The sequence below is a fragment of the Trachemys scripta genome, chromosome 1, assembly GCF_013100865.1.
Source record: "Trachemys scripta elegans isolate TJP31775 chromosome 1, CAS_Tse_1.0, whole genome shotgun sequence".
Classification (NCBI taxonomy): Eukaryota; Metazoa; Chordata; order Testudines; family Emydidae; genus Trachemys; species Trachemys scripta.
Genome location: NC_048298.1, coordinates 81,862,329 through 81,889,218, shown reverse-complemented (window position 1 = coordinate 81,889,218; position 26,890 = coordinate 81,862,329). Strand labels below are relative to the sequence as shown.

Genomic DNA, 26,890 nt, shown 5'->3' with positions numbered 1-26,890 from the left:
ATCCATCCCATAACTCCTATTTGAGCTATAGCAGATCTTCTAGAAAAATATCCAGTCCTGATATAAAGACTTCAAGTAAGAAAGACATACCATACCAAGCAAGAAAACCTAACAAATGGCATAACTATTTAGGAACATGCAAAACGTATTTTGTGTAATATGCAAACAAGCACTTGGTAAACAAAAGCTGTTTTTGTCAAACTGATTTGGTTCTATGTACACAATGTGTATATGTTCCTATAAGCACAGTCTAATGCTTCAATGTTAGGTCACATGTCCACTGCCTCAGTTTCTCTCTCTCGTGGATGGTTGATTTGGGGTATAGCTCTCCAGCCAAACCTATACAAAGGTCCTTCCTCTTCCAGAATAAAAGCAGACAAAGCAAAATAGCCCCTTCAGCCCCGCACTGGGCTCAGCTGAGGTACAGGGAAACATAATCCCTCCCTCAACTCAGATCTGACCCTGAGACCCTAAACTTTCAAGCAGGGTGTCCTCTTCACTTTGTCTCTGGACCATTTCCTACATGTCCTTATAATCGTGGGCCAAGACTCTATGGTTGGAGAGATTCCTTAATATTCCTGCTCCCTGTAGGTCTCTGTAATTTTTCCAGGCTTCCTATTTGTCTCTCTCTCGGGACTCTTCCTACGTGAAACAGTCTCCTGACTATGCAGTCCTCTTTCCAAACACAGTCACAAGCTGAACGGTTGCCAATTCACAGATTTATTGTGATATGTTCCAGCAGGGACATGATTTTTGTGAAGCAAAATGAGAGAGAGAGAGATTTTCCAACACACTGCTGTGTAGACTAAGAGAAGGTGCACTAAACAACAAAATCAAAGATCATGAGTTCTAAACCCAGCTCTTCAAAACTGTTGTCAATATTTCTGTGCACATCACAGCTCTTATTCTGAGCCAACATTTTACATTGTGGGGAATAACTCTCATTAACCAGTTTCACAGATAAGATAACTAAGAGCTTGCACAAGGTCACTTCAGGTACAATCCAGAACAGAACCCAGGTCTCTAATATAGAACTATGTCTCATCTACTTCGCCACTCATTCTTTCAGAAGGAACATGGCACATTAGATGCTTGTGAAACCTACACTAAGAGTATGGCACTGTGTCACCATCTAGAACAGAGGAGGGCAAACAATGGCCCATGGGCCACATCCGGCCCGCAGGACCCCCCCCCCCGGCCCCTGAGCTCCTGCCCTGGGAGGCTAGCCCCCAGCCCCTCCCCTGCTGTTCCCTCTCTGCCGGAGCCTCAGCTTGCTCCGAGCCGGCGCAATGCTCTGGGCGGCGGGGCTGCGAGCTCCTGGGGCAGTGCAGCTGCAGATCCCAGGCTGACCCGGTGCTCTGTGCTGCGCAGTGGCATGGCTGGCTCCAGCTGGGCAGCGGGGTTGCCTGTCCTGGTGCTCTGGGTAGCACGGCTGTAGTGCCGCCAGCCACTGGTGCTCCAGGCAGTGCAATAAGGGGGCAGGGAGCAGGGGGGGTTGGATAGAGGGCAGGGGAGTTCGGGGTGGTGGTCGTGGGCGGGGTGTGGATAGGGGTCAAAGGGCAGGGAACAGGGGGGTTGAATGGGGGCAGGGTCCCAGGGGGGCAGTCAGGAATGAAAGGGGGGCTTGGATGGGGCGGCGGGGAGCAGTCAGGGGCAGGGGTTCCGGGGGTGGTCAGGGAGAAGGGGTGGTTGGATGGGGCAGGGGTCCCAGGGGGGCAGTCAGGAATGAGACGAGGGGTTGGATGGGGTGGTGGGGGGCAGTAAGGGGCAGGGGTTCCGGGGGCAGTCAGGGGACAGGGAGAAGGAGGAGGGGTTGCACAGGGGGCCGGGCTGGGCCACGTCTGGCTGTTTGAGGAGGCACAGCCTCCGCTAACTGGCCCTCCATACAATTTTGGAAACCCGATGCAGCCTCAGGCCAAAAAGTTTGCCTGCCCCTGCTCTAGAAGGTAAGCCACATATAAAGGTTTATGACTCTGCTGCTGCTTCTGTGCTCAGAGTTCTGATTCTTTGGCTCAAGTGATAGAGGATCATGTTTTTACATGCAGAGGACCCCAGTTTTGTCCCCACAGAGAACCCAATTAGGGGCATTGCTATATTTGGCTATACTGTATGTCACCACGAGTCCACAATCTGCTCCCTGAGTCAGGAATAGAAACTAATAATCTTGATGTCCAGTATCCCAGAGCTGCTCATCCTGGTCCTCACTGCCTGAATTGATTCAGACCTCTAGATCCTTCCAGTCTATTGCCTGCTTTTTGCTGGTAACTAACACCAAGGAACACTGTTCTCATTTCTGTTCCAAGGCACACTTGCCCTTCTCCATCTCCATCTGTCCTTTCGATTGTTTCGGTCTGCTAACTCTTTTAGCTTACCAGGCTACACGCACCTACTCCTCACCTACTCCCCCTCGGATCCCCAGCTGCCCTTTTCCACATATTCAGGCCAAACTGCTCTTGAAGTCATGGTCTGGAAAGTTCTTTAGGACTCCCAAGCTCTAGATTGGGCTTCCAGGGTGCTTGAGGAAGATCCCTTGGGCAATAATAGGGTTCAGATCAGGAGTGACGGTGATAGCTTAAGACAATAGTCTTTACTATGCTATGATGTCAGGCATCCTCACTGAGACCTTGGTAGGTGACCTGAGCTCCCCCTAGATGCTCATATCCACTCCGTTGCTGCTGTTACTCTCTCTAATGTAATCAAATAGTCTGCAAAGTCATCATCTGGGCCCGATTTGGCCAGTCTGAGGTCTGAGTTGGTTCATGCAGCCTCAGTCAGTTCTGACACTGGCACTGGACCCCTCCATCAGCCATTTCAGGAGAAGCTCCTGGCCACCCCATTCTTCCTCTGCTCTTCCTGTTGCTGCTCATATTGATGTTGGTTGACTTCTAACATTCACTATCGAGTCACTAGTCCTGCTGTTGTTGCTGAGTGGCCAGCTGCACTGCCTGCTACAGTTGCTAGTGTTCTATCCTTTGGATGTGGACTTCAATTCATGTTTTTTAAAACGAAATAAAGCCATCAGCTTAAACTTAGCACTTTTTGTTCCTGGAGCTGAAACAGAGGGTCCATGTTCCAAAACAGAACTGAAAGCTCTAACTTTTATCTAACGTAATACTTATGTGTTGGTTATTTCAGTGTGTATGGAAATGTATATTTAAACCCCTGCAACATTTACATTACATAAGAAACTATATCAATATTTCTTTTATCTTGGAATAGACAAAATCTCTCCACAAAGAGGGAAAGAAGCCTGTCCTTTATAAAAGAAGCCTCACACAAAGTCCCAGAATAAAGCCAAACACTACATAGTACCTAAAGTGAGAAAGTATTTTGAAAACTTATATTCACAGTTCCTTACCCAAAGTTTTGATCATTTCGCTGGCTCACTTTTATGGCATCCAACAGGGTTTCAGCAGCTCGTGGTGACTTATTGTTACCTGCTTCAATAATCTGGCGCTCTACCTTACCTAAGAAAGAAACACAAAGCAGTTTTGCATGATTTTATTCTTTTCTCTGCAAGACCCAAATTGCTTTTTCCTGCAGGAAACTCAGGAAACACATTGTCTTTCCTTTTCTCCTGCTGATAAGCAAGTAATGGGCACATATTCAGTTTTTTTCAGTTTGCTTTTAAATATAATGTATGATATCGGTATGACAAGTTATTCTGAACTGAAGTATTACCCTGTATTGAAATATGTGGAATAGTTACAGTAATCAACTTTGGAAATACAGTGACACCTAGATGTCATTAGAATCCAATAATGCATGTCAATATTTCAGATTGTTCTTTCCAATATATATGACTTTGAACACTACTGCAATGAATTTAATTGGTGTGACAAAGTTCCTCCTCTATCTTGGTGGGTCCTGCACTTATTGGCGGATTTTCTTGCCGCAGAGATTCACCATGTGGGTTGGGGAACAGCCCAGAGACCTTCCCCTCTGGAAGAACCCACAGTCCAGGTCAATTGGGAGGTTTGGGGGGAGCCCGGGCCCGCCCTCTACTCCGGGTTCCTGTCCAGGGCCCTGTGGACTGCAGCTGTCTATAGTGCCTCCTGTAACAACTGTATGACACCTACAACTCCCTGGGCTACTTCCCCATGGCCTCCTCCAAACACCTTCCTTAGTCTCACCACAGGACCTTCCTCCTGGTGTCTGATAACGCTTGTGCTCCTCAGCCCTCCAGCAGCACACCCTCTCACTCTCAGCTATTTGCACCTCTTGCTCCCAGGTCCTCACACTCGCACCACAAACAGAAGTGAGCTCCTTTTAAAACCCAGGTGCCTAGATTAGCCTGCCTTAATTGATTCTAGCAGCTTCTTCTTAATTGGCTCCAGGTGTCCTAATTAGCCTGCCTACCTTAACTGGTTCTAGCAGGTTCCTGATTACTCTAGTAAAAACCTCACTTCTTCAGCTTATGCCCAAATAAATCTGTTAGTCTTTAAGGTGCCACCAGACTCCTTGTTGTTTTTGTAGATACAGACTAACACGGCTACCCCCTGATACTTGATTACTCTAGTGCAGCGCCTTCTCTGGCCACTCAGGGAACAGAAAACTACTCATCCAGTGACCAGAATATTTGCCCTCCACCAGACTCCTGTACCCCACTGGTCTGGATCTGTCACATGGGACACTGTTATTTAATTCCATAGCATTTTGAAATTTGTCGCAATGCTCTCATTTTCTTTACTGTAAACTGATGCAAAGAAGTCATTTAGCGTCTCTGCAATATCCTTATCCTTCTTGATTGTTCCCCTTACTCTCTGATAAACTAGATAGGTGAACAAACGATTATCTTCAAAAAATCATGGAAGACAGGAGAGATTCCAGAGGACTGCAAAATGGCAAATATAGTGTCAATCTATCAAAAGGGAAATAAGGACAACCCAGGGAATTTCAGACCTGTCAGCTTAACGTCAGTATGTGAAAAGATAATGGAGCAAACAATTAAGAGATCAATTTGCAAACTCCTAGAAGATAATAAGGTGATAAGTAATAATCAGCATGGATCTGTCAAAAACAAATGTGTCAAGCCAACCTAATAGGTTTCTTTGACAGGGTGACAAGCCTTGTGGATAGAGGCAAAGCGGTAGTTGTGATATATCTTGACTTTAGTAAGGCTTTTGACACTGTCTCACATAACTTTTTCCTAAACAAACTAGGGAAATACAACCTAGATGGAGCTACTATAAGGTGGGTGAATAACTGGTTGCAAAACCATTTCTAGAGAAAGTAGTTATCAGTAGTTCACTGTCAAGCTGGAAGGGCATATTGAGTGGGGTCTCAAAGGGATTGGTCCTGGGTCCAGTTCTGTTCAATATCTTCATCAACTATTTAGATAATGGCATAGAGAGTACGCTTATAAAGTTTGTGGACAAAACCAAGCTGGGAGGAGTTGCAAATGCTTTGGAGGATAGGATTAAAATTCAAAACAATCTGGGCAAAATGGAGACTGGTCTGAAGTAAATAGGATGAAATTTAATAAGGACAAATGAGAGGTACTCCAATTAGGAAGGAACAATCAATCGCACACATATAAAATGAGAAATGACTGCTTAGGAAGGAGTACTGTGGTAAGAGATCTGGGGTCATAGTGGATCAGAAGTTAAATATGAGTGAACAGTATAACACAAAAAAAGCAAACATCGTTCTGGGATGTATTAACAGGAGTGTTGTAAGCAAGACACCAAAAGTAATTCTTCCACTTTACTCTTTACTGATAAAGCCTCAACGGAAGTATTGTGTCCAGTTCTGTGTGCCACATTTCAAGAAAGATATGGACAAATTGGAGAAAGTACAGAGGAGAGCAACAAAAGTGATTAAAGGCCTAGAAAATATGACCAATGAGGAAAGATTGAAAAAATTGGATTTGTTTAGTCTGGAGAAGAGAAAACTTAGGGGGATATGAGAACAGTTTTCAAGTACATAAAAAGTTGTTACAAGGAGGAGGGAGAAAAATTGTTCTTGTTAACCTTTGAGGATAGGACAAGAAGCAATAGCCTTAAATTGCAGGAAAGGCAGTTTAGGTAGGACATTAGGAAAAACTTTCTGTCATGGTACTTAAGCATGGGAATAGATTGCCCAGAAAGGTTGTAGAATCTCCATATTTGAAGGTTTTTAGTAACAGGTTAGACAAATACCTGTCAGGGATTGTTTAGATAATATTTAGTCCTGCCTTAGTGCAGGGGACTGGACTAGAAGACATCTTGAGGTCCGTTCCAGTCCTAATGATTCTATGAAACTCCTCTTGTATTTCTGAAATATGTCATTATATACTGTACTCTTGTTAAATATATTTGAGTATAATTAAATGCAGTAGAGATATTTTTAGCCAGTCTGTCAATGTGGGAAATGTCAGGAGCATGTATCCCTTTTAAGGCATACTGCAGGCATGAAAATATGTTGGAAAGATAGTCATGTCACACAACCAAGATTTTGCTTACCTTTCTGAAAAAGAATTTCCGCTTGCAAATCTAATTCTCTTGTTGCGGATGTTCTACAAAGGTCCAATGCTGTTTCTAGGTGACTGAGAGCAGGTAACCATTGTAATGGATTCTCTCTTTTAGATGTGCAAGCTACTTCTTGCGCTAATGCATGTGCTGAAAAGAAAACATTTTAGGCAGGCTTTGGTAAATTGTTTATCAAAAAACACAAATACTGTAAAAAGGAAATAACTTCCCGGCAACGAGAATTATTTTACAGTACTAAACTCCAAAAATCTAAATGGCACAAATATTTTCAGTGATGTACTATGGAGCTGAGAGATCGTGAAGATGTTTCAACACAATATGATGTAAACAAACCATCCTGCGTGGCTCGGTTCACGTGGGCCACAGGAACCAGACCTTGCAGAGGACATTTGAAAGGACTGGCAGTGAATCATTCCCTAGTTTCACTTGAATTTTCAGAATCTATACAAAACCAACACTGCCAGGAATCTCCAAATGTCAAAGCCCCTTTTGCACCCTTCAGATATAGAGGCTTTTTTGAAATTTTCCATGGAACTCTGCAAAGCTTATCTATTCTCCTAGGCTTTTCCAAAAAGTTTAGATTGAAGGGTAAAAACTGACCAAATGAGGTCATTATTTTGCTGGGTGATTTATATTGTGTGAACTGGAATTATATGGATGGTAAGTCACTGTATTTGGAACGCTTCTCTTTATTTTTGTATATTTTAAACATTTGTACAAGCACCTTTGGGAATACAACTTTTATGAAGAAAAAAAAAAGAATTGGAGCTTCTGGGATTACATCATTATTAAAGTTACACGATCTTGGTTCCAGTTCACACTGTAAATACCATACTGTAGAGTCAGATCTACATACAATGTCCCACGTCACATATGCGCAGCTGAACGATCAAATACCATTTGAAACATGACATTGCATCTTTTCCCCCACCCCCATGGTATGGTACTGCCACCCGTACTTCTGCGCTGCCTTCAGAACTGGGCCCTCGGCCAGCAACCACCACTCTCCAGCGACGCCTCTGAAGGCAGCAGCACAGAAGTAAGGGTGGCAATACCATACCATGCCATCCTTACTAATGTGCTGCTGCTGGCAGCAGTGCTGCTTCAGAGCTGGGCTCTCGACCAGAAGCCGCCACTCTCTGGCTACCCAGCTCTGAAGACAGCACTGCCATCAGTAGCAGTGCAGAAGTAAGGGTGGCAATAATGCGACCCTCCTATAATAACCTTGCAACTTCCCCACATCCCCCTTTTGAGTCAGGACCCCTACAGTTACAACACTATGAAATTTCAGATTTAAATATCTGAAATCATGAAATTTATGATTTTTAAAATCCCATGACCGTGAAATTGACCAAAATGGACTGTGAATTTGGTGGGACCCTAACTATATCATAGCCATCTTTGTGAGCCAAAGAGACCACTCTGCCTTGTCCTATATACGGATATCTATAATCTACCATGCTTCAGATACTACACCAGTGGTGGGCAACATCAAAAGACAATTGGCAGGAGGGAATATGCAGACAAGATTAATATTGTTTGTGTAACTTTAGCTATGAATGTCCTGACTTTTTAAACATTTGTCTTTTTACTGAAAAAGGTCCAGTAATGATTTAATTTAATTTAAACCTCAAACAGAGTTTAAGCTTTTTTTCTGAGAATATTCAGTAAATTTCCAAGTAATTTGCCAAAAAAATATCATGCACTGCTATTTACACTGGACAAATGGAGCAGAATTTATTTGTTCATTAACAGCTCACACGCAGCATTAAACATTATAACTTATTTTATTGAGAGAAGGACTATTGGCCCGGATTATCTCCTATTCTTTTTAATAAAATGTTTAGTTACCATAACAACTGTTCTCTGAGATGACTCCCCATGGGGATCCATACATTAGGGAGTTGGAATATATATGGGCAATTCTCAGAGAATAAATGCTGTGTATGGCACTCAGCATGGTATTGTTAACTTCTACTTGGAAAGAATGAAAGTTATTAATTTAAAACTACACATTGCACGTGGCAGTTGTATACATATAGGGTGACTAGACAGCAAATGTGAAAAATCGGGACGGGAGTGGGGGGTAATAGGAGCTTATATAAGAAAAAGACCGAAAAATCGGGACTATCCCTATAAAATCGGGCCATCTGGTCACCCTATACACATAACACTCAGAAAAGCAAAATAAATGGATACACGAATGCAAATTATATGGAATACAGTAACATGCATTATACAAAACTACAATGTTTATGTAAAAATCATATTTTTAAAATGTTTATGGTTGTTGTAATAGTTGTACCTTGTCTGTATAGTTGTTTTGCTATTTGCAATGAATGTATCCATCTACTGAAGATTTCAGAAGGAAAAATTTCCCTTACATTTTTACCATTACTTAATGAAAAATTGATGTAATTCATACACCTCTGGTACTATTTCAGTTAATCTGATAATAGTTTTCAACTATTCATCAGACACATTACTACAACAATGTACTTGATTTTTCTTACCAATTCTCATTTTGACTTTTGCCAGTAAATTGATAGCTGGCAAGTAATTATTTTTCAAAGGAATCACTGGACTTGTCAATGCAGGGTCTTCTATGCACTGTTCGATTGGTTCTCCAAGGGTAAAAATCTAGTAAAAAAATATTTTACAAAGATAAATTATACACAACAATACAATCCATATGATCCATTTTATATACATCCAGGTTGCAATTCTGCACTTTGAATGTATACAAGGGTCTGCCCTCACAGATCGAAAGCCCCACTGACTGACTTCATTATGCTTTATGAAAGAGCACTGAAAAAGGGCTTAATATTCCTGAACTGCTGAATTAACACCGAGGTGTCCTCTCCATTGAGAAGAAAGTTCCTCTAAGTTGAGACTTCAAATTGTATCCCAGTTGGGACAGACACAAGACCAATGAGCTCATGATCTGGTTTAGAAGTCTCAGAGCAGGTCTTCACTACGGGGGGGTCGATTTAAGATATGCAAATTCAGCTACGCAAATAGCGTAGCTGAATTCGATCTATCGGAGCCGACTTACCCCGCTGTGAGGACGGCAGCAAAATTTACCTCTGTGGCTCCCCGTCGACAGCGCTTACTGCCACCTCCGCTGGTGGAGTAAGAGTGTCGATTCGGGGATCGATTGTCACGTCCCGATGAGACGCAATAATTCAATCCCCGAGAGATCGATTTCTAACCGACGATTCAGGCGGGTAGTGTAGACCTAGCCTTAGGCTCTGAAACAGGATAAGGGCTCCAGAAGAAAAATTCCCTCACACCAGAAAGTCATCAAAAAACAGAACCTCTGACACCTTAGTTCTGGAGATGGAATGCTGCTACTGTCAGATTTGAGAAAAGATCTTGAAGCCAATGAGAGACTGTCTCACAATAATATAAATTCTGTAAGTGCCAAAACTGCAAGCACTGTTGACGTAGGGGGAGACAAGGCAATTGGGAACTGCAGTTATGCAGGCTGTAAAACTATTCAGGTTAGCAAGTTCCACAGGAGGAATTCTAAGAGGACAGAGTGGGTCCATTTCATTCTTGATCATCTAGGTTTGGGGACATAACAATTTAATAGTGTAAGACTCTGCATGTCTACACTTAAGGAAGGAGAGAATTTAATCTGAAAGCTTCTTTAGTGAGCCAGTATCAGGAGTGGGCAGAAAATGAAGAAGGGCATGTCTACTTCCAAATAAAGAAGGAAATAGCATATTGCTATAAACTTCTGTTACAAGTGTTATGCCTTTAGATGACTTTTAACTGTATTTATGCTTAAACTATTATGTAAAATCACTTTATTTACACCACTTCACAGTTTATTTTTGTGAATATCTATAAATACTAACTACTGCTATTTTATACTTGATTTCTGGTTTGAGTGATTCTCAGATTAAGAACTAAGGCTAAAATTCTCAAACTGGGGTGCTAAAAGTTAGGCACCTAAATCTGTAATTAGGTATCTAATGAGATGGCCAGATTTTCAAAGGTGTGGAGCACTCTTTGACTTCAATGGGAGCTGTGGGTGCTCAACATCCTTGAAAATCAGGCCAGTTATTTCAGTATCTAAATAAGGATTTGGGTGCTTAAGTGCTTATCCATTTCAAAATGACACTGGATAGTATTCAAAGTACACATTATCTACGTCTGCATCTAACCCATGATGAGTCTGTAGGAATTTGGTAAGAAGGGCAAATTCTGTACATTGTATAATCTGAGGGAAATTGGATTATATGCCCCCTTTCTTTCCAATGAGTTGCAAAAATAGCTTCCAGAGTATGTCACAAATGAGAAGAGTATGAGGAGTTTGCAAATCACATGAAACTAACATAAATCACCAACCTACCCTCACCTGTTTAATAGTAAATTTGTGAGCCAGAATTAACAAGTTTAATCGTTCGATTGCAGAAGAGTGATGCTCAGTGTCCTCATCTGTTTGTGTTGTCAATATGTCTGCCAGCAGAAGCATACTTTTCACTAGTGTTAAAGAAGCCATAGGGGAAATAAATGGCTTTTCTTGGAGTAAATTGATTATATCCTATTTAAACACAGATAAAATAAACCAATTTAACCAATGTTATTGTTTGTTTATAAAGACACAAATAAAATGAAAAAGTATGTTTATATTCACATTATCTAAGAGGTATTAACTATTTCAGGATTATTTTGTCCTGGCAGCAGTTTTATTTGGCAAAAACAAAAAAAATTAACAACTGTTCTTTGTTCGCATTAAAACCTGCAGAAGAAGCTTAATGCCGGTCACAGGGCGCCTTTCTTGCAGGTCCAGTATAACAGCTTGCACCATCACTTCAGCCTGTGTCTCAATGTCACTGAAGGCCTCTGCTTCTATTATTACTTCATTTATTAGACTTGAGCAATCAGTCATGTCATTTTCTAAAAGAAAGAAGGGGATCAATAATAAAAATAAGATCAAAATGATTTTACAATACCTTTCTCTTACACACTTAAAGGTCGCATCCACTCTGAAAAATGACTATAAAAGTGATATAATGGGCTTCCATGTTTATTCTGTTTCACTGATTTCTAGATCAAATGTGTTCAATTTACAAGAAAAAATGGTTTGTTTTCAAATTATCAGCATTGCCAACACACACAAATTGGGTTCTTTTCTTCTGAGGCATCAGTACAAGTAATGAAGATTCTGCAAGCCTGACGATACTCTCCAATTACACTATTGTAATTGCTCAACTCCACTATTGTCTTCAAAATCTTCTGTCAGTTACAACTTTGAAACTCAGTTAACCTTCATAGGGGCTGCACAGGTGCAATTTAGAGCAGAGTTGGCCTGCCAGTCTATGTCAGTAGAGATGATACTCACGCCAGAAAGAGCACAGCTTCAGAGCCCTTGTTGAGCTTGTAGGACTTCAAGTAGGAAAAACATCAGCTCAGTTTACAACTAAAAAAATTCAGTCTGGAATCAATGAGACACAATAAATGTTCCTGTTTTACAGTCACCTTTCAGAGTGGAAGTAGAACACATAATTATATATAAATTATAAATACATAATTTTAACATATATTTTAATTTGTACATTTATACATAATGCAATATAGTTAACACCAGTACATAATTGTGTAACTGATGAAATATTAACTAACAATCTTATGTACAAAAAAAATTCCCTAGCAATTTTGTGCAATTAGTGGCATAAAGTATTTTTATACTGTCATGCTCAAATGCTTGGAAATAAAAGAAACTGGAACAGAACATTTCCATTTATGGGAGATATATAAAGTCAGCACAGCAGAGGAGTATTTGAGGTTTGTTCAAAATAGAGATATGTAGCAGGAATAAATTTTAAAAATTAAGTGTGCCTATTTAACTTAATTGCTTTAAAGCACATCAATTTTTTTATTACGTACTTGATTTTTCAGAAGGTAATGAGCATTAAATGAGCCTTCTTTGATTTAATGGCTTATACTTTATAAACTAGAGGGAAAGACCAAATTCAGAAATAGAATATTTTCTTGGCTGTATTGGCTGAATTCAGTATAAACAGTTGTTTACTGATAGTTCTAACATTAATGTTTTTATTATTTGTACTGTAGTAGAGATTGGGATAACAGGACCATTATGCTGGGCGCTATACAGACACCCAAGAACATATGGTCCCTGCCCAAAGAGCTTACAATCGAAAACACTAAAGCAAAGACAATAGTACCTTTCATATCACCAATGCCACGGATCTGTGCTGTTAGTGCAGTCACTAATGCCATGCGACATCTCAGCCACAGACGTATGTTCATATGTTCTTGTGCTATTACATTGCAAGGCAGCTGAGTACTGTCTACATAAGAATCCTGGTCATATTTCCAAAATCAATAAAGAAGTTATTCTGTGAATAAACTACTTTAACACAAACAATGCAGAACTATTTGTGTTAAGTTTAGGTATTTGTTACTATAATATATATCAAAATACTACAAATATTTTAAAAATAGCATAGTTATACTTAAAAGTTTATTCAGTTTGGCTCAATCATTTTTATTACAGATGTCAATTTATGATTTATTAAGTTAAAACCTGATGAAATAATGAAATCTACAATGAAAATTAAACCGTGGCAATGTGAGAACAAATAAATATGTAATATGTGTAGAATATGTGCCAGTGATGAGCACGTGATAAATTCAAGGACCATGTGATAAAGAGCATTTGTTATACACTTTTGATCACCTCATCTGCACTCCGCCCACTACTCCTGAGACTAATTCGAACATTTCAAATGTCTAAGGCACCTCAAGCAGTTGTCTTCCAGAACAAAACCTACCACAGAGAGTTCAGGTTCCCAAGCCAACCTTCTATACCACCTCCAATCCATTACAAGTAGCTTTTCTGAGACAGGGTTCTGCAGTCCAGATGTCAATAGCTTGTGCCATCAGAACACAAGAGATGAGCATGGCCAGAGTTTGTTGTTTAGCCAGTATCACAATCAGGGCTGGCTCTAGGCACCAGCAAAACAAGCTGGTGCTTGGGGCGGCACATTTTTAGGGGCGCCATGGCCGGCGCCAGAATGCCGCCCCCAAAAATGTGCCCCGGCCGCCCTAGGTCACCTCCGCTGCTGCTGCCACAGCGCACGAAACAGCTGATTCGCGCGCCGCTACTTGCCCTCCCTCCCAGGCTCTCAAACCTGGGAGGGAGGGGGAGCAGCGGCGCGCGAATCAGCTGTTTCGCGCGCCGCGGCCACTCGGCGTCTCCCCCTCCCTCCCAGGCTCTCAAACCTGGGAGGGAGGGGGAGATCCCGAGCAGCCGTTTCGCGCGCCGCTGCTCCCACTCCATCCCAGGCTCTCAAACCTGGGAGGGAGGGGGAGATCCCGAGTGGCCGTTTCGTACGCCGCTGCTCCCCCTCCCTCCCAGACTTGAGAGCCTGGGAGGGAGGGGGAGAAGCGGCACCCATGCCGCGGCCACTCGGAGTCTCCCCCTCCCTCCCAGGCTCTCAAACCTGGGAGGGAGGGGGAGAATCCGAGTGGCCGCGGCGCGGCGCCGCTTCTCCCCGTCCCTCCTAGGCTTGAGAGCCTGGGGGAGGAGGCAGGGCTGGGGATTTGGGGAAGGGGCGGAGTTGAGGCGGGGCCGGGGGTGGGGTAATTAAATAAGGGGGGGGGCGGCCAAAATTGTTTTTGCTTTGGGCGGCAAAAATCCTAGAGCCGGCCCTGATCACAATTATATACTTCAGCTCACATTCTGCTTTTAGTAACACCCATTCACTTAAATGGTTTGCATATTTGCAACCAATGATGAAAATTAGCTACAAGGCTGGATTCTAACCTTAGAAATCAGTCTCCTTTAAAGATATTTTATGTTGAGAGCCTTAACAATTACTGCAGTCCATCATACATTTTAATTGTCACTGCTGGAACTACAATATGTTGGACTGTCAAGACAATAAAAGATCTCAGTCAAAGTTCTGTCAATCCTTAGACAAATATTGAGAATTAAACTGATCAGACACTTTACTAATTTTAGATCTCAGTGGTGATGTGTACTTCTCTCTCAGGCTCTTACAATGAAATGCTCTCACTCAATACATTTGCTCATACAATTTACGTATAGTAAAGTCAATCACGTATTTATTATATAGCATCCAAAAGCGTGTGAAGAGGTTTGAAGTTCAAATCTATATTTTACAGTATAAAAGAAAATCCTTGATTTTTATACTGTAGCAAAACTACTGGGAGGAGGTTAGGCCAATACAACAAGATATTTCTCTGGTGGTCTTTTTTGTTGTTTTGCTTTGCTTTTTATGGTGTTTATAGGAAGAGGAAATGCTGATGCTAAAATGTGCAACTTGAAAAAGTATCCTAATTGCATTTATAATACTCCCACAGCATATTAACTACTATGATGGCAATTAAAAGTCAACATTTAACAACAGTAACCATACAGAGTTATCAGATATACCAGACCTCTCCTATACTAAGACTAAAAGTAAATTTAATACCTCAGATACCACTGCTTAATAGCTGTAGATAAATGCATTAGTGGTGATCACTGCAAGAGCATTTCTAAAAGAGGTTCAGCAGTGTGCTTAATTTGACATTTTGATGCAAGACTTTACATATAAGCAAACAATAATTTAAAAAGTAGAATCTGTATCAATACATACTCGACGCTCTGTTTGCTGTATATTTAGCTGAATATGTGGAACATTCTTCCTGAAAATGTTTGCATCCTGAAGAAGTCGAATTGCAGAGAAAGCCAAAGCAGCACTAATAGGGAACATATTGTTAAACAACAAAAATTATGTACCATTTTATGCTTTCTTGTAATCTTTCTGATGTCTAGACTATTTCTGATTGTGAACCAGCAGTTATAGACTAGATTTTGCTTAATTAATACCAAAAAGTGTATCTATAGCATATATTGAATGTACAAAAACAATGAGGAGTCCGGTGGCACCTTACAGACTAACAGATTTATTTGGGCATAAGCTTCCGTGGGTAAAAAACCCTCTTCTTCAGATGCAGAAGTGGGTTTTTTATCCATGAAAGCTTATGCCCAAATAAACCTGTTAGTCTTTAAGGTGCCACCGGACTCCTTGTTGTTTTTGTGGATACAGACTAACACGGCTACCTCTCTGATACCGAATTTACAGGAGATGCAATTAAATGGGAGGGAATACTGAAGAGTCCTTCTACAAAGAGACACAACCCACTACAAAGAAACATAAGCATGTGTAAGTCAATGGGCAGAGTCACCAACCAAGTTAGTTAAAATAAAACCGAAACTCTAAAGTTCAGTTTCACATCCCTTTCCTCAGGGTCAATTTTATAAACAAACAGCATATGCAAAAAGATTTAAAGTAAGAAAAACCTGTTAATAGAGGCTGTACCACTTTGTGCATGCTAGGAAAGGAGAGGACCTTCTTCCTTGGTACCCCTTTGTAACTATACTTCAGGCTTTTGCCAAGTCCCTGTGGAGAGGCTTATCTCTTTCCAAAATTGAATCAAGAGACTTCCTTTACATAGTCTCCAGTAAGCAGTCACATGGTATTTGGAAGTTGTGCCATCACCAACATACAACGTTGCTAGAGACTGACTTCCAGTAACCTTTAATATAAAGGGGCTATAACAGGCACACTGCGAAGCACATACATTCAACCCAAGGCCCAGTGCTCTATTAACCACAGTACTGTGAACACCAAGCGTTCAAAAATCATCAGTCAGTCCCCTTCCATCCCCCCCCCCCGACATCATGACATTGGGTTGAAAATAATAAATGATGGCCTTTTTTTCTTTGTCTTCTGATTTCTGAGCCTGTAGGGTGCACTTGGGTCACATTTTCAAGACTTTCTTTGCAACCACAAGGGCAATAAACTTCATTTTTAAAAAACATAAAAGCTGAGATTCTTGCGCAATCTCTTGTTGTAGCAGTTAGGGCATTAGGAAAAAATATGAGTGTTGTCAACACTCTAATTAAACAGTGCTTCTTTGAAAAAGAGAGAACTTATCAGCTACACTGATATTTTATGACTGAAAAGGAATCTCCAACAATTGCAGATATAGATGGAAATCCCACATTTTGTTAAAAGAACGAAGGTATTTTCAGGACAGAAAAATGTTTGGGAAACTGATCTAGTAAGGAAATCTTTTCTAACAAATGCTCTTGAGCCAAACATAGGGCCCATCCTCCAGAGAATGTGCTCCTTGTAACAACTGTCTCCAACTTTCTACTGAATCAGAGTTACAAGCAACAGTGTCATACATGTAGTTACACCATATGAGTTATATGTATTTTTCCAGCCTTCCCAACTTTCACCACATTTCTGAAATCATATTGCTTTTCTGTGATATTGCACAGAAACATATCCTCCAAACAATGCAAAGTATTTCCAGGCTACCATAACTCAAAAGGCAAAAGCCCCAACTTCTTGGGGAGTGATAAGGTCTCAGCAATGGGTTGGTTGGGGGGCCTGGATGGAAAAAATGGGGGAAGACTTGCAGAAGCCCCCAGGTAGATATTGAAATGATCATGGAGTTACCTGCACTGTACACTTTTATCTACCAGGTAGTTCCAGACATCTAATAATAAAGTTGCAGCCTGATTAAAATCATATCAAGTGTCTCCTGTCCTTCTTTTGGTATAGACGGAGAATTATTGTTGTTACTTCGGGTAGCTTTTAAGGTTTGAAATACAGGAGTATCTTTGAAAGCTAAGAGGATTGTTGGGTTTATTTGTTTTTTTGTTTTTAATCTTACATTCAGCACGCTGCAATGTATTCTGGTTATGATGGTATTTACCTGAAAGCAGTTTGATGTCTCTGCTGAGAAATAACTGCAAGCTGAAGCTTGGCCTCAATAACAGTCTCTAATTCTACAGCAGAACAGTGAGAAATCTTCCCGTCATATTCATTCTGTATGTTGGCTACAAGAGAGTTAAGCCTTTCTTCAGTTTCTGTCAATAAAATCCCCTAAGAGAAGAACATCACAACATCATGTAATTTCAAGAAATAATACAAATAATAGAAAGTTGCTTAAAAAGTTCTCTGTTATTGTCCAGGACTTCCCATACTTTGAAATAGGCCAACATGAATACAAGGCACTATTTCTGTAAGCAAGATTATTGTTTTAATCTGGTTTTAAACTCGAAGAATAGGAAGTAGCACTGCATACTAAACTGGTAATATTGTAATTTATGACTCTAAGCACAGTACACCAGAAGATATAGTACTGTGTATCTTAATAAAATACTATTAGAAATAATGCAGTTAAACATTTTTCATTCCTATCTTTATATCATAGTTACAGTTCAGGATTCAGTAATTTTCAACTATAAATATAATAAAAGAGCATTTCTTCATATTGGAAGAAACCTATTATTTTTTAAATATAACCTCACTATAATTAATGAGTACAGTATATATCCTGAAAGCCCCTGAGTAGTTTGCAGGCCCTCAGATTCACATTAAGTAAAGCTGCAGGAGACCTTGGAAAAACCAGATCAGAAAGAAATTTCACTTTAAACTAAAACTTGTCAACCTCAGGACTCTAGGAAGAGTTTAGTTAAAAGTCATAGGAACATGTCATGCCATCTGTTTTTAAGCAGAACTCCACAATGACCTCAAAAGGGTTCTCTTCTTAAAAATCCATAGTATGATAGGGCTCAAAGGAAACATCAGAAGTGTCAAACCTGTATTATGCCTCTCAAGTGTTTTGCAATCTCAAAAAGAAGAGCACTCTTCCAACTCATTTAAAAATTATACGTGGCATGTTTTCAAGTATGGAGCAGCATAGTATTACTTTCTAGTTGCCAACTAAGCAACATAGGAATTGCCCTACTGCATCAGACCCAAAGTTCATCTGGACCATTAGTCTGTCTCTGTGTCAGAGGTAGGTGTAAGAACCCTGCAGTGAGCAAATGAGGAATAATTTGCCCTCCCACCTCTGAATGGTTAGAGATTGTGATAAACCATGATGCATGAGGCTTAATATCTAAGATAAGTAATAAACAGTTAGATAAGGTAATAAGCAATAGCCTGATTTCCAGGGTAAAGGGTCATGGGTAGAGGATGATTTATTTGCAAGGAGAGAACAGTCGACTGACACTAGAATGACTACTTTCTCTCACTATCTATTTCTTTAGCTTTTCCATTGATTTGGCTGAATTCAGACAGGCAGCATTAATGCCTGTCAAGAGCACCAGTAAGTTTATTCAAAATGTTTTAAATTTTTATTTTACTTTGTCATATCCCTGGAGCTGTAATTTCTTAAACTACACAACAAAATGAAAATGGAATGCTTCTCTTTTAAATGCCTTGTCAAAGGTTCTAGAGAATTAATGTCTATTTATCCAGTATATTATCCCATCAAAGTAACTCAGACATGTTCTACAGGGACCACCTCTAAAGGTGAATGGGTATTTCAGTTCTCATGTTCAAGTTAGTCCCAAATCTCTTTGTTGAAACCGAGGAGGCTCCTAGCTGCCAGTCCATGCCAGGGATAGATCAAGACGGGGTCCCCAGCCAATTTGGAGGCCCCCCAGGAAAAATGGGTGCTCCAGCCCCAGAAGAAGCCCCTATCGGGTCACCCTGAGCCCCTGCAGCAGCCGCAGAGGAGGAAGCCCTAAGCCTGGGCACCCTGAGACCCGGCTGCAGCCATGGGGATGAAGCCTTGAGCCCGGGAAGCCCCAAGCCTAGACTGCTCTGAGCCCCAGCTGGAGTGGCTGTGGGGGCGGAAGCTCCAAGCCCAGGCTGCCCCAGCTGGAGCGGCTGGGGGACGGAAGTCCCAAGCCCTGGCTGCCCTGACTGCAGCTAGCAGGAGCACAAGCCCGCAACCTCGGGAGGAGCTGCCGGGGGAAGAAGCCCCTAGCTCAGCGCCCAGAGCTGCAGCATGAGCAGCGGAGGAGAGGAAGCAGTTGGCATGTCCCTCTCTAGCAGCCAGTGGGTTCTGCACACTGCACCCAGGCCAAGCGCTGCCCCCACAGCTCCTATTGGCTGCGAACCATGGCCAATGGGAACTGCGGGGGTGGCACCTATGGACGGGGCAGCGCACAGAGCCGCCTGGCCGCAACTCCGCATAGGAGCCGGAGGGAGGACATGCCGCTGCTTCCAGGAACTGCTTGAGGTAAGCGCCATCCAGAGACTGCTCCCATGCCCCCTCCCAGGTCCCAACACCCTGCCCCAGACCTGCTTTCCCCTCCCACCCTCCGAACCCCTCGGTCCCAGCCAGGAGCACCCTCCAACACCCCAAACCGCTCATCCCCAGCCCCACCCCAGAGTCTGCATCCTCAGCCAGAGCCCTCACACACATCCTGCACCCACATCCCCTGCCCCAGCCCAGAGCCCCCTCTAACACTCCGAACCCCTCAGCCCCCTCCTGCACCCCAAATACCTCATCCTTGGCCCCACGAGAGCCCACACCCCCAGCCGGACCCCTCACCCCCCTCCAACTGCCTGCCCCAGCCCAGAGCCCCCTCCCGCATCCTGAACACCTCGTTTCTGGTGCCACCCCGGAACCTGCACCCCCAGCCCAGAGCCCATACCTCCTCCCACACCCCATCCCCCCTGCCTCAGCCTGGAGCCCCTCCCATACTCCAAACTCCTCGGTCCCAGCCTGGAGCACCCTCCTACCCCCCAAACCCCTCATCCCCAGCCCCACCCCAGAGCCTGCACCCCCAGCTAGAGCTGTCACCCCCCCCTTATGCCCCAACCCACTGCCTCAGCCCAGAGCCCACTCCCATATTCCAAACCCCGCGGATTTAGCCCCCCAGCCCAGAGCCTCCTCCTGCACCCCAAACCTCTCATCCCGGGCCCCACCCCAGAGCCTGCACCTGCAGCCGGAGCCCTCACCACCTCCTACACCCAAGCCCCCTGAGCCAGCCTGGTGAAAATAAGCATATGAGTGAGGGTGAGAGTGAGTGAGCGACGGGGGGATGGAGTGAGCAGGGGCGGGGCCTTGGAGAAGGGGTGGGGCATGGCCTTGGCCTTGGAGGAGGGGTGGGGCAGGGGTGGGGCAAGGGTGTTCGGTTTTGTATGAGTAGAACGTTGGCAACCCTAGTGGGGGCAGAAGCCCAGAGCCCAGGCTGCCCCAGCTGTAGCCACTGGAAGGGAAATCCCCCAGCCCGGCAAGAGCCACTGCAGGAGGAAGCCCCAAGCTTGGTGCCTGGTGCTGAGGTGGAAGTTGCCAGGAGCGTGGGGTGTGGAACAGAAACCTGGAGCCCAGCTCCTGGGCTGCTGCTGCGTAGAAGTGAGGGTGTACCACCCTCATTTCTGCGCTGCCTCTGTAGGTGGGTCTGATCTCCCCACCAACAGCGGCCGTGCAGAGAAGGACAATTCCTGTCTCTCCCCAGTGCGGCCGGAATAGCAGCGAGGAGCCGTGGGCTCCCAGCAGCAGGAGAGATCAGATTTCATGGGGGAGTACTGATTTCACGGTCCATGACATGTTTTTCACGACCATGAAATTGGTAGGACCCTACCTATAGCCACTAAGTGCTTGGGTCACATTAGACCCAGTGACCTAGAAAGTAGAGACTCTTTAACTCATTTCCAGTTCCCTACATCATCTAGTCCCCACAGTATAATTTCTGCTACATAGGAAATATCTCATCTGATGAACAGTGAACTGTTTCCTAAGTTTAGTTTCCTAAACAACAAAATTACCTTTAGCATAGCCATATTTAATTCGTCTTTACATCTGACCAGTTGCACAATAATGCTGCTTTGTTCCTGGGGTCTTGTAACTTCTGCATTAACTGGCAAATAAAATTTGTAAAAGCAAAGGATAGTAGTTAAATTCCAAGAAAGACTTCAAGTTACAAAGGAGCAGAGTTGACCAAATAATTCCCAATAATTTGAAGAATATATCTTATTTTTCTATTCACTGAATATTCATGAGAAAATCATGATTTTTCTCAAACATATTTCTTATCTACATTTGTTCTACCATCCTGCCAAACTTTTTACACTTCACACATCTCAGTTGCCGCTACAGGGCTCTCTGTTTAGCGATTGGAGGTTTGGGTGGGGGGAGGGAAAATGTGGAAAAGCCTCCAATCCCACCAGAGCTAGCCCCATGAGGAAAAGGACTGAGCCCTACAGCTAAAATAGAGCAATTAAGCATAGTTTATATATAACAAACTAAATCCAACAATGCTTGGAACAAACAAAACATATATTTCTCCTCATTCTGACCATTTTGTTTGTTCCCGTATCTATTTCTCTGTATTCAGTTTTTTACATTGTAAGATCTTTGGGACCTGGACTATCTCTTATGTTTGTAGAAGGCCCCAACATATCTTGGGAGGTTCCACAATATATATAATTAATAGTAATAAGTGAAGCATTCTGACTATAAAGGGAAAATGAGTAAGTGACCAGAACGTGATCTGAAGAGCATCTTCTGGGGGGTAATTTACTACAAAGAAAATCAAAGAAAGCCAGTCATTCATCTCCCAAGATGAAAAAATGGATACTCATTTGGAAGAAAGTGATAAGGAAATGTTAAAACAGTATAAAGCCCAAAAAGCCATAGGATCCACCAACAATAATGTATCTATAAAAACAAGTAAGAATGAAAGGCAACTCTAAATAAAATTTAAAGATGAAATTTTAACTATTAAAAATTGAAAACTTATATGTTCAAACTTTCTAAAATAAAAAATAAATATTTACATTTTCAACAAGACATAATATGAATATTCTTTAAAATGCATCAGTATAATGTGTACACAAATGTTAAAAATGATAAAATTATACATGAAACAAGCTGGAGAAAAAATCAGATGATGATCAGACTTTTCCATGACAATTATAATTACTTTTTATGCTTGACTCCATGATTCTGCTTGGCTTTTTTAAGCTAGTGTTATCCACAGAATAGATTGTTTTCATCACTTTTTCAGGAATACTATTTATTGTTGCCGAAAGACAAATGATTAAATGCATTTTGGCCAAAGTTAATTTATTCATGATTTGTTGATCACACATTGAAACCACAGCTGGAGGTAGACTCCAATTAAATACGTCTTCTAGTACCTACAAGCAAAGTTAATAATTCGAATTAATATGCAACTACAAGCTAAACACCATATTTGAATTCAACAACAGAAATGTGTACTCCACTTCTATTAATGACATTCATGAAAATACAAGTAGATATGACTCATACTAGATAATATAATATTTGTCACCATGGAGGAATTGGTGTTTTTCTTCCCTAACATAATGTCTTTCTGCCAAGTGATTGCATATGTCAGGGCCTGGCTGGTAAGTTTTCCCGCTGAGGGAGAAAGTCAGTGACAGACAGTCTGGATACTTTCTTAATTTGTTTCATTTACAAAGTATATACCTGTCCTTGAACAGAAGTAGTCACAAATAGTATACAGGTAAAACTCTATATCAGTAATCTCAGCCAAAATCCCAACTCTGCTCCAAGACTTGATTCTTGTTAGAGAGATTAAGGCAGGGAGCAAACTCACATTATTTGCAACCCCCAGCAAAAAAAACCCTGCATCACAAAACTAACAATACTGTGTAATTGCTACACAACTTTGTATTTTCCACTCTACTCTCTGTAAATGCTGCCTTAATTATTACTAATAATAATTATAACTTTTAGCACTTCATAAATTTCATATCAGACCTCTGAAGAGAGAAGTAAGTACTATTATCACCATTTTTTAGACAGGAAACCTGACACATACAGATGTGACTTGACCAAAGCAGAAGGCTGCCCATAGAATCATTGAGGCTCCATCTTAGAACTGAGTTAATCAGTTCTGATATTTATCTCTCTTGGTACTAAAACTGAACACTGTTTTCATAGTATCCAAAAGAATGTATAACACTGTATGTAACAGCACCATCTGGTGACCCTTGCCATAACAATTTAATCAGCACTTCTGTATAATACATTAATTTTGAATATCATCAGAAGATTTTCCAGACCAGGGTGTGAATACATGGTTTCACTGATGTCAATGGCGAAACTCCACTTACTTTACTGGGCCTAGGATTTCACCCAGGCTGCTGAGAAAGGAAAACATGAAAATATATTTCTGGTACTTAGATAGCCCTCCATCAGACAATCCCAACATGCTTTAGAAATATCCTTTAATCATTCTTCAAGAAGATTGACTTTTAATATCCTCATTTTAGATGGGTAAACTTAGAAACAGGAAGGATAAATGGTTCCCCAAGATCACACAGAAACCAAAGGGAAGACCCGACTATAGAAACCAAAAATATTGGCTCAGTGCTCTAACCAGTAGACCAAGATGGGACATGTACTTTCAAACCATTACTCAGACAAAAGTCTGAATAAATTGAGTTAACAAAAGAGACGCCGTCAATTAAAAAATCTCGCTTCTGTCTACTAACCTACTGTTGTTACAAGTGACACGTAAACTTACTGTAAATTAAAGTTTGCTTATTTACATAGTGCATCGACAGAACTTTGTGTAGAGTCAGTTTCACTGTTTCTCCTGCATATTCAACTGGTTGTTTCCCCTGGATCTTGTACACAGCACTAGGGAGAAAAAATGTTAAAACCCTGGAAACTAAAAGATAAGTAAATAGTTACCATGCAACTTTCACTAAAACTAGGAATGGGTAATTCATTATGTAGACTATGGATTCTGTGTCCACCCATATTTTACTAAATATAGATTTCAGATATCCACCCTGCCATTAGAAAAACATGTAAGACAGCACTGAAAGGAATAACAAAGCTAGAAGAGGTTCTGAATATAGTACCATGAAGTATAAATAGCAGAACTAACTAAATCAAATCTTAAGATAGAGCCATAGTGATCCTGTGGAGATTCTCCTGCTTTGGTCATGTCAAATCTCTGTCAGTGTTCTCACTTGATAAACTGGCAATAATAATACTAACTGTGATGTTATATGATTAAAATATGACCATGTATATTATTGTTGCTACCACTGCAATCGCAACAAATCTTGTGCAAAGTATGTCATGTAAGGTGTCAATGGAAAAGTTATGATTTGTTGAATATGATTATCCTATGTGTATGTGTAGCAGGGTGGTTACCCCACTCCTGCCCTGAGGGGCTTAAAACAGCCCTGGGAGAGGACTGTGGCAGGGGAAAGGCTGGGCTGATTGAGAAAGCAGCCACAACTGCAGCCAGCTTAATCAGGGCCCAGCTGGCCCTTATAAGAGGGCAGTGGGCCAGAAGCAGAGACAGTCTCTCTCTAACTGTTAAGAGGGATGGGCCTGGCTGCTGGGAGCTGAACAGAGTGCGTAGAGCAGAGCAGAGCAGGGCTGGGGGAAGGTCAGAGGAGCTGGGGAGCTCTGGCCTGGAAACCCCCCAGGCTGCAGGCCTTGTTAAAGGCCCAGAAGGGTACTGGGGTTGCAGAGGGCAGCCCAGGGGTAGGCCAAGGCAGCAGGTCCAAATCCCCCTTGCCTGTGATGATTGGCTTGTAAACTGCAATCTGCCCCAGTGAATGGGGGCTAGATGGTGACTGGCAGTAGCCTTATACTGAAGTGGGAATGGTGGTTAGGGGTTCCCCTGAGTGGGGAAAACCAGATTCGGGGTTGCTGCAGTGGGCAGAACCCCTGGGTAAAGGGCACCGGAGTCCGGGAGGAAGATGGGGGACAGTGGCAAGTGAGACATCGGCCGGCCTGCAGAGGGCGCTCCGAGCTGGAAAAAAGCTAATTCCCTGGACAACCAGCAGAAGGCGCTGTGCCGGTGAGTTGTCGTCCCATTACAGTATGCATGTATCATGCATGTATTCATGAAGTTATGAATATTGATTATGTACCTGTATTTTAAAAGTGTTTGCTCTTGGGTAACACCCACTGGGTGGTTAACATCCAATCTAGACAGAACATTGTGAATGGAGTATTCCAGTTGATAGCCCATCAACAAACACAATGGGTGATGGAAGAAGCTTATCCCCCACCTGATGGACTTTCCTGTGGATGTCAAGTATCAGAGGGGTAGCTGTGTTAGTCTGGATCTGTAAAAAGCAACAGAGAGTCTTGTGGCACCTTTAAGACTAACAGATGTATTGGAGCATAAGCTTTTGTGGGTGAATACCCACATGCGTCTGACGAAGTGGGTATTCACCCATGAAAGCTTATGCTCCGATACATCTGTTAGTCTTAAAGGTGCTACAAGACTCTCTGTTGCTTTTTCCTGTGGATGTTCCAGTCAGAATATGGGTAATGGCCCCTGCTATGACTCACTGAAGTATGCAAGGGCATGTGACCAGCTCATGTGATGCTGGACTACATATTGTGGCTGTACTTTTCCACTAACTGTGCTGAGGGCTTTGTTTGAGATAATGAAGTTCCCAACATATGGCAGAAAGTATAAAAGGCCCAGGAAACATCTCCAGTTGGCCTCTTTCCTGCTCTGATCTCTGGACTATGAACTTATATTAATGGGAGTATTCTAACCAAAGGACTGAGGACCTTCTAATCATTTGGAAGCAACCAGAGACTTAACAAGCCAACAGTTTTTTTTTTTTTTTTCATCACTGCTTCAAGCCTGATCCAAGAACTTTGTAATTATTGTATGCATTTGATTCCTTTAACCATTTTAACTCTCTCTTCTTTTCTCTTATAAATAAACCTTTAGGTATTAGATAGTAAAGGAATGGCAACAGCACGATTCTAGGGTAAGATCTAAGTTTATATATTGACCTGTGCGTGTGGCTGGTCCTTTGGAATCAGAAGAGCCCTTTGGTTGATGAAATTGGTTTTAAATAACCACTCATCATTAAGTCTAGTGCCTGGGAGTTGAAACAAGGACTGCAATACCTAAGGAGACTGCATTTCTGACTTCTTGTTAGCCAGTGTAGTAAGACAGAAATTTACTTTTGTTGCTTGTTTGGAATTTCTCATGGAAGCATAACCACCAGTTTTGCAGTGTGTCTGCCCTATTCCTTGGCATTTGTCCTGAATCTGGTATTCTGTTATGACCCACTGAGGCACAGTGACACTAACCTCTATCCAAAGATGCCTGTTGTGAAATTTAATGTTTATGAAGTGCTAAAGAGTGTTATTAACATAAAATAAATAAATAATAATAATAAAAGGAAACCCTTTACAGAGGCATATAATGGACAATACAAAGTTGTATAGAAAGCACAGAAATAGGTATATTCTCCAGGTCACATAATTCCTATTGACTCTAACAGGTGACTCTATTGACACTATGCAGGTGAATAGTCTTGCTCTGCACTAATATTTTAGTTCTATGAGACAAAGTTGTTTTCTTACCTGTAAGTTTGCATTTGTCAGGAGGGGTTTTGATGAGTCGAATTTCTGAAAGGACTGTAATTAAAATGTAACAATGAATGATGAATGAGTTGCTGATGATCTTACAAGGAACTTGGGGGAAACCAATGTAATGGTACAGTGTCACATGATATATTGTCATGTAAGCCTCAGTTCAGAAACGGATTTAAGCATGTGTTCAAATG

At 42.0% G+C, this 26,890-nt stretch overlaps 1 protein-coding gene across 1 annotated transcript in view; it reads right to left on the bottom strand.

Annotated features, from left to right (window-relative positions):
- Positions 1–26,890, bottom strand: part of CFAP54 (cilia and flagella associated protein 54) — a 196,912-nt gene that overhangs the window by 39,395 nt on the left and 130,627 nt on the right. Inside the window, exons 45-55 of the mRNA XM_034774729.1 lie at positions 26,688–26,741; positions 22,258–22,474; positions 21,101–21,192; positions 17,244–17,413; positions 15,110–15,212; positions 12,668–12,806; positions 11,221–11,378; positions 10,837–11,022; positions 8,984–9,110; positions 6,444–6,599; positions 3,359–3,467 (exon numbers count right to left, since the gene is read on the bottom strand). Of these exons, the coding sequence (XP_034630620.1) occupies positions 3,359–3,467; positions 6,444–6,599; positions 8,984–9,110; positions 10,837–11,022; positions 11,221–11,378; positions 12,668–12,806; positions 15,110–15,212; positions 17,244–17,413; positions 21,101–21,192; positions 22,258–22,474; positions 26,688–26,741 (1,511 nt within the window). The remainder of the gene's footprint in view (positions 1–3,358; positions 3,468–6,443; positions 6,600–8,983; positions 9,111–10,836; positions 11,023–11,220; positions 11,379–12,667; positions 12,807–15,109; positions 15,213–17,243; positions 17,414–21,100; positions 21,193–22,257; positions 22,475–26,687; positions 26,742–26,890) is intronic.